Source organism: Hemiscyllium ocellatum, chromosome 14, assembly GCF_020745735.1.
Source record: "Hemiscyllium ocellatum isolate sHemOce1 chromosome 14, sHemOce1.pat.X.cur, whole genome shotgun sequence".
Lineage (NCBI taxonomy): Eukaryota > Metazoa > Chordata > Chondrichthyes > Orectolobiformes > Hemiscylliidae > Hemiscyllium > Hemiscyllium ocellatum.
In genome coordinates, this window is record NC_083414.1 from 9974840 (window position 1) to 9983209 (window position 8370).

Below are 8370 nucleotides of genomic sequence, written 5' to 3' on the forward strand. Positions count from 1 at the left end.
CTGGAGGACAGGCAATTACGATGCAATGAAGCAAGATTTAGGGTGCACAGGATGGGGACGGAAACTGCAGTGGATGGCATAATTGAAATGTGGAGCTTATTCAAGGAACAGATACTGCGGATCCTTGATAAGGATGTCCCTGTCGTGAGCAGTGGTTTATTCAGAAAGTTGTATCTCTTGTCAAGACGAAGAAGAAGGCTTATGTTCGGATGAGATGTGATGGCTCAGTTAGGGTGCTTGACAGTGACAAGTTAGCCAGGAAAGACCTAAACTTCACACTAGAAAAAGACAATGTGGTCAAGGAGAATACTGTGATACAGATTACCAGAGTAGATGGGATTGAGGTTCACAAGAAGGATGTGTTAGCAATTCTGAAAAGTGTAACAATTGATAAGTCCCGTGGGCTGGATGGGATTTATCCTAGAATTCTTTGGGAAGCCAGGGAGGAGATTACCATGCCTTTGGCTTTGATCTTTATGCTGTCGTTGTCTACAGCAGTAGTGCCAGAAGATTGCAGGATAGCAAATGTTGTGCTCTTGTTCAAGAAGCGAGTAAATAAAACCCTGGTAATTATAGATGAGGGAGCCTTACTTCAGTTGCGGGTAAATTGTTGGAAAGGTTATAAGAGATAGCATTTATAATCACCTAGAAAGGAATAAGTTGATTCGTGATAGTCAACACGATTTTGTGAAGGGTAGGTCATGCCTCACAAATGTTATTGAGTTCTTTGTGAAGGTGACCAAAAAGGTAGATGAGAGTAAGGTGGTTGATGTGGTGTATATGAATTGCAGTAAGACATTTGATAAGGTTCTCCACAGTAGGCTATTGTACAAAATACAGAGACATGGGATTGAGGGTAATTTAACGGTTTGGATTAGAAATCAGTGGCTGAAAGAAGACAGAGGGTGGTGGGTGATGGGAAATATTCATCTTGGAGTTCAGTTACTAGTGGTGTACCGCAAGGATCTGTTTTGGGTCCACTGGTGTTTGTTATTTTTATAAATGACCTGGATGAGGGCTTAGAAGGATGGGTTAGTAAATTTGCAGATGACACTAAGGTTGGTAGAGTAGTGACGAAAGATGTTGCAGGTTACAGAGGGACATAGATAAGTTGCAGAGCTGGGCTGAGAGGTGGCAAATGGAGTTTAATGTGGAAAAGTGTGAGGTGATTCACTTTGGAAGGAGTAACAGGAATGCAGAGTACTGGGTAAGATTCATGGTAGTGTAGATGAGCAGAGAGATCTCGGTGTCCAGGTACATAGACCCTTAAAAGTTGCCACCCAGGTCAATAGGGTTGTTAAGAAGGCATACGGTATATTAGCTTGTATTGGCAGAGGGATCGAGTTTTGGAACCATGAGGTCACGCCGCAGCTGTATAAACTCTGGAGTGGCCACACTTGGAGTATTGCGTGCAGTTCTAGTCATTGCATTATAGGAAGGATGCGGAAGCTTTGGAAAGGGTTCAGAGAAGATTTACTAGGATGTTGTCTGGCATAGAGAGAAGGTCTTATGAGGAAAAGCTGAGGGTCTTGAAGCTGTTTTCATTAGAGAGAAGGAGGTTGAGGGGCTACTTAATTGAGACATATAAGATAATCAGAGGGTTAGATATTTTGGACAGTGAGAGCCTTTTTCCTTGGATGGCAATGACTAGCAAGAGGCGACATGGCATTAAATTGAGGGGTGATAGATATAGGACAGATGTCAGAGGTAGTTTCTTTACACACAGAGTAGTAGGGGCATGGAATGCACTGCCTGCAACAGTAGCAGACTCGGCAACTTTAAGGGCATTTAAATAGTCATTGGATAGGCAAATGGATGAGAATGGAATAGTATAGCTTAAATGGGCTTCAGGTTGGTTTCACAGGTCGGTGTAACATTGAGGGCCGAAGGGCCTGCACCATGCTGTAATGCTCTATGTTACACATTCGATAAGCTTCTCATATCAAGGAACATTTAACTTATTAATAAACTGACTAGCTTTTATCTATGAAATTATTAAATGTTTCAGTATACATTTCCTGAAATAAAGCTATTTCCAGTGGTTTTAAAATCATGTTGCTTACAGCACTATGGCTTTTTGGACAGCAGCAGTTCAAGAGTTGGCTCTCCACCTTATTCTGGAGAGCAATTAGGGATTGACAATAAATGCTGGCCTTGCCAGTGACACTTGCATACAAAGAACCAATAAAAGCAAAGGGATTGGAATCTTTTATTTAAAATGTCTACTTTCGGTGATAAACTCATTTTTCATGGTACGAACAAAATTATATCAGATTGCCACTTTCAAATACATCAAAAACGAAAGAAAAAAAGGAATTATATTATGGTTCAAAATTGTATTAGCTTACAGGTTTTAGTTTTGTGATTACTTACACAGATTTTAGTGGAATTTTGAATGGTAATTTAATGCCCAGCATACTTTGAACCCAACTGTCCAGTTTCTTCCAAATCAGAAATTTCACCCCAAAATGTAAGTTTTAGGGATGCTTCCAAGCAGAGGGATTTTTCCCAGCTAATTTACCATACTTGATAACAGCTGCTTCAGAATTTAAGATCTCTCCCTTTGGCAAAATTTTAGTTTTAAAATATATTCCTAATACTTTTAAGAAAAGTAAAGAAACAATGAAATTCACATCTGACCCTGAACATTTAAAAGGATGGGTATATAAATAAGATGAGTTTAGAGGGATATGGGCCACATGTTGGCGAATGGGACTAGATTTATTTAGGATGGCTAGTCAGCGTGGACAAGTTGGTGCAATGCGTCTGCTTCCGTGCTGTATATCTCTATGATTCGATTTATACTACTCCCCTTAGCCCTCTGACTTGGTCAAGAGGAGATGCTACAAGTTGAACCATGTGGTTTGCAATCACTGATATCATTCTGTTCAATAATTCAGCCAACAGGAAGTCAGCATTACTTACACAAAGTCTACATGTCTAATTTGCAAGTTTCAAATACTTAGACTTGTCATAAATATTACATTGTTGCACTATTGACTGCTTTAAAAGTAGCTGGCTAAAGTGTGAAAAGTTACAAAATGTCCATGAAGAACAGCTTTGACTAATGCCTGCTGTTTCAACAGACTTAAGTGACAAGCTTACTCGGGATCAACATGATATGTGATGTAGAAAATGGGAAACAAGAATCATTGGTCAGGAATTCTCATGTGGGATTTAGATAGGGAGAGAGCTTCACCTTTTACCATATTGATTAAGTACACAGTCTGGGAACACATTACACTCATTCAACTATCATTCAGATTGATATTCATTTGTTGAATTAACAACAAAAAGATTTTCCACCTTTCTTGTCCAGAAGCCAACATCTAACTGAGAAAGAACCTACCTCTATTTATCTTGGGGGAAAAAACACCACCATATCATTCAATAAACTAATTAAAATAATCCACCTCTTCTTTTATTCAATTTTTTAATTCAACGGTTTAGAGATATTATTACACATCTCTGGAGCAGGTGAAAGTTAAAGCCTGGTTTCCTGGCTCAGAGGCAGAGACACTAATACTGTGTATCAGTAGCCTTTAAGAATCCAGCTTTGATTTCATATCCAGAAGTGCTCTTGCACACAACTGAATGTTTTTCTTTCCCCATCACCAAATCACATGTAGTATGTTTATATCCATTAACCACCATCAGCAAATCAAGAAACCAGCTTTGTTTTTGGTGATCAATTCATGCATTTTGAAAATATTTTCTTAATCAACCTGTTCAGAGATGTTACTACACACGTCTGGAGCAGGTGAGAGCTGAATCCAGGTCTTCTGGTTCAGGGATAGGGATACTTCCATTGTGCCATAAGAGAGCCACGATAAGAACCCAGCTCTTATAAACAAGTTGGATGAGCATCATGTACTCCAATTAACTCTAGCTCTGTTCTGATTTACCCTTAAAATAATTTGCATACCTAACACTGACAATGCTAACCCTGACTACTCCCAACGCAAGATGTCTGTAAGGTGATAAAAATTAATCAATTGCTTGGAGCCACAAATTATTTTAAAAGCCCTGACATTGATAGAACAATGAAGTATCTTCCTTAAGTAACACTAAATACCTCTTTCATTTGTAGCTGTCCATCTTGATTGTAGTCAAGTAAGTTGAAAATTTCCTCCTTGCTGATATCCATCTCATCAATGGCCTCCTGTTGAATGTCAGATGGCATAATCTGGCTCTCTTGGAGACCCTTCAACTTTGCTAGATGTATGACAAGTTTGCATTCTTCCTCTGAAAGGAAGTTAGCAATTTCTGAGGAAAATATAATAAACAAATTATAAATAACTGCAAACACAAAAGATTACAATACGCAGTAGTTACATCAGAAATCTACCACAATATACAATTGCTTAAACTTGATCATTTCTTGAGCATATTGATTCATTTGCTTCTTCAGAGACTTGAATATATAGACTAGCCTTACATTTTAATGTAATACCAAGCACATTACAACAATGAATGCACATGGCTGTGAAATACCTGACATATTCTGAGGTGTCACAAAACACCACATAAAATACAGCTTCGGCATTCACAGCCTATTTATGGCAGTTGAAATTGTGTGGCCCCTTATGATTTATTCATCAAGATTCATGGAATGGTATGTTTGAGTCTACCTGTCTCTGCTCTTCAACAACCTTTAGTGAATATTCTCGAGACCCTGACTCATGCTGAGAAAAGAGTTCAAATCTCCCACAGAAAATGAACGAATTAAGTAGATTTTATAAATAACCTTGAGTAAAAAAACCTCACTGGTGGTTATGAAAATACTGAACTTTTATTAAAAAAACCATTCACTTGCAGGATGCTGGCCAGGCCAGCATTTGCTCCCCATTCCTAATTGTCCAGAATCAACTGCATTACTGTAGGTCTGGAGCCACACATAGGCCAGACCAAGTGAGGACAGCAGTTTCCTTCCCTAAAGAACATGAGTGAATCAGATCATCTTTTTTCCCTCAGTGATGGACAATGGTTACATGATTCTCATTCAACATGGTGGGATTCAAAGATGGGTCTCCAGGATATTCTCTGGGTCTCTGGATTAGTGGTCTAGCGATAATACTTCCCCGTCAATGGGTGTCAATATAGTTGGGCCTATGTCTGACTCTAGACACAGGACAATGTGTTGGGCTCTTAACTGTCTTATGTTTTACTCATTTCATATTGCTATGAGAAAGCTGAAGAATAAAGCCATCCTGACTAATCAGCATGGACTTAAGCATCAAGACATCATAGAACAACAGAACTTTGCAGTACAAAGGAGGCCATTGTGCCTGTTCCTGCTCACCAAAGAGCTACCTATCTAATCCCATTCTCCAGCCCTATCTCTACAACCTTCTAAAATCATCACTTACAAATATACCCAAGGTCTTTATCTTCCAAGGTCTTCTTTGTTAACACTAGGAACTTTGCTAAAATTTAGAAAATTGTCCCACAGATGAGTCAAGTGACAGGCTGATATAATCATACTCATTGATTCATAGTTTACAGTTAATGTCAAAGTCTCTTCCATCACCATCCATGGTATGCCCTGGTCTACCAGAGATGATGGTTCAGTGGTGTAAAATCGGGAGTCAGTAAAAAGGCCCTTCGGCCCCACAAGTCCACATCGACCCTCTGAAGGGAAACCCACCCAGACCCATTTCCCACTGACGAATGCACCTAACACTATGGGCAATTTAGCGTGGCCAATTCACCTGACCTGTCTTCAGTATTGACTTCAGATCCTGTTAAGTGTCCATGGCATCAGGTCAAACATAGGCAAGGAAACCGCCTATTGATTACAACCCACCTATTACCCTCCTTCATCAGCTGAATCAATGCTCCTCCACATTGAACACCACTTATAAGAAATACTGAGGTAACAAGAAGAGAAATTTTGCTCTAGGTAGGGACATCAATGACCACTATAAATAATGGTTTAGTAGGATTACTACTGATAGTGCCCTGAAGGGCATTTCTGCCAGAGTGGATGTGCCAGAAGTGGTCAGAGAACCAAAGAAAGAAAATCTATGTGATCATGTCATCACCAAGATAGCTGTTGCATATGTCTTATAGCAATACTGGCAGAAGTGTCTGAGGGCATTTAACATTTGAAGACACCCTACATGGCGTAGTGTTGCACATAAAACAGATTTAGAACAAAACCAAGAAATGCTGGGGAAACTCAACAGGTCTAGCAGTTGTGTGGAGAAAGAAAGAGTTGATTCTTCTAAGAAAAATCATACTTGACTTGATACATTAACTCTTTCTCCACAGATGCTGCCACATCTGCTGAATTTCTCCAGAATTATCCATGCTTAGTTCAGACTTCCAGCATTTACAGTATTTTGCCTCTGATCAGAACAAATCTGGGAGGCAAAGACTGGGCACCCATGAAGTGTTGTGAGTCATTTCTAGTGAAGAAAACTGTATTCAACCATAATCTGACACTTCATGTTCAGAGTATCAGGCACTTTACTCTGTTCACTACTCGCCCAGCTGCAGCAGTTTGTACCAACCAAAAGATGCACAGCAGCAATTCACCCAGGATTCTTAGACAGCAGCTTCCAAACTCTCAACTTTTACCACCTGGAAGGATAAGGGCAGATGGCACATGGAAACGCCTGCAAGTTCCCCTCCAAGTCATTCACTATCCTAAAAGAACTGTATAGCAGTTTCTTCACTGCTGTTGGATCAAAATCCTGGAATTCTTTAAAATAAAAGTAAAGTACCAAAGATACTGGATTTTTTTTAAGATTCCCTACAGTGTGGAAACAGGCCCTCCAGCCCAAATAGACCCTCCAAAGAAACCCATTTCCCTCTGACTAATACACCCAACACTATAGGCAATTTAGCATAGCCAATTCACCTAGTCTGCACATCTTTGTGACTGTGGGAGGAAACCAGACACCAGGAGAATGTGCAAACGCCACACAGTCACCCGAGGCTGGAATCGAACCAAGGACCCTGGTGCTGTGAGGCAGCAGTGCTAACCACTGAGCCACCATACTGCCATAATCCGAAATAAAAACCAAAATGCTCAAGAAACACAGCAGCTCGAACAAAGTCTGTGGAGAAAGAAAGAGTTAAAGTTATCAGTAATCAGTTTCAAAGAATAGTCATATTGGCCTCAAAACATTAACTGTTTCTCTTTGCAGATAATGACTGACTTGTTAGGTTTCTCCTGCATTTTCCAATTTTATTATTCCTGAAACTCCTTCTCTGGTACTATTTTAATAAATGAGTTATGGTAACAAATATACTGGCCTTGCCAGCAACACCCACATCTTATATCTTATGTTCTTTGGTTTGGAAATAAGACAAAAATCCATTTAGTCGTTGCCAACTCCATAATTTCAATTTTAAAATGTCAGCAAAATAAGTGTTCTTTCTTTCTCAAAAGGATCCCTAGCAATAAAAAAAACTCAGTCATAAAATTAACAAAGCTTTGAAAAGGCTTCATTTGATGCTCCTTTACATTTAAGTTTTCTTTTATCGAACTGCAGCACCGGGTATAATTCTCATGAACGCTGGTTTTTAATGTATTCAACTGGCTTCTAACAGAACTGTTAAGTGAATGCAGAAATAATAAAAAAAATTGGAACCAAACATATTCTTAATTAAAAGGAAAGCAGAAGGGTCACTTGCAAAACGCGATTGCCATTAGAATTTTTTTAAAAATGGAAACCTAACTTTCTTACTCATATTCAGAATTCATTCCGGAGTTATCAGTGAGGCCTCCTGTTTGACAATTGTTAACAGCGGGGGAGAATCCTCAATTACCACCGTCAAATAAATTAAAATGACTAAAGAGTTTTCTCCCCCCCCCCCCCCCCCCCCGCCCCCGCTGGGATGCATCTTCCCTCACTAACTTCAGTTTAGTTGAAAAGTGGGATTTATACTCTCCGGAAGAATTCTCACCGTTTCCAAGGAGAACAAAACACACACACACACACCGTATTTCGATCTTTTCCAACCATCAGAATAAAGGCATTATTACAGAAAGTGAATTGTTTCAGCAACCAAGAAAACTTGTAATATCCAAATTTATCCCAACCAAAATATACAATTGGAATGCGCTCTCTTTGTAAATATTCGACTATGACTTGAAGTCCAAAGATTTAAGTAACGGGAAGGAAACTACAGAAATGTATGTCTTCATTACAAGGTTTTCCAGCTATCCAAAAGGGAATCCAACCGACTCCCCACAATTAGCCCACGGGACGAATGTTCTCCCTAAGGCAACAAGCACACAATGGGAGAGCAAATTATACTTAATTCGTAAAAGATTGGGCGTGTTTCATCAAAAAACTTTATATACATTTCAAATGTCAATACATTGCCGGGATTTTATACCAAAATGACCAGAAAAAA

The 8370-nt window shown here is 39.4% G+C and overlaps 1 protein-coding gene across 1 annotated transcript in view; it reads right to left on the reverse strand.

The window, feature by feature from the left end:
• The window catches only part of p4htmb (prolyl 4-hydroxylase, transmembrane b), a 72317-nt gene that overhangs the window by 32924 nt on the left and 31023 nt on the right, over positions 1-8370 (reverse strand). Inside the window, exon 3 of the mRNA XM_060835075.1 lies at positions 4076-4266. Coding sequence (XP_060691058.1) covers positions 4076-4266 — 191 coding nt within the window. The remainder of the gene's footprint in view (positions 1-4075; positions 4267-8370) is intronic.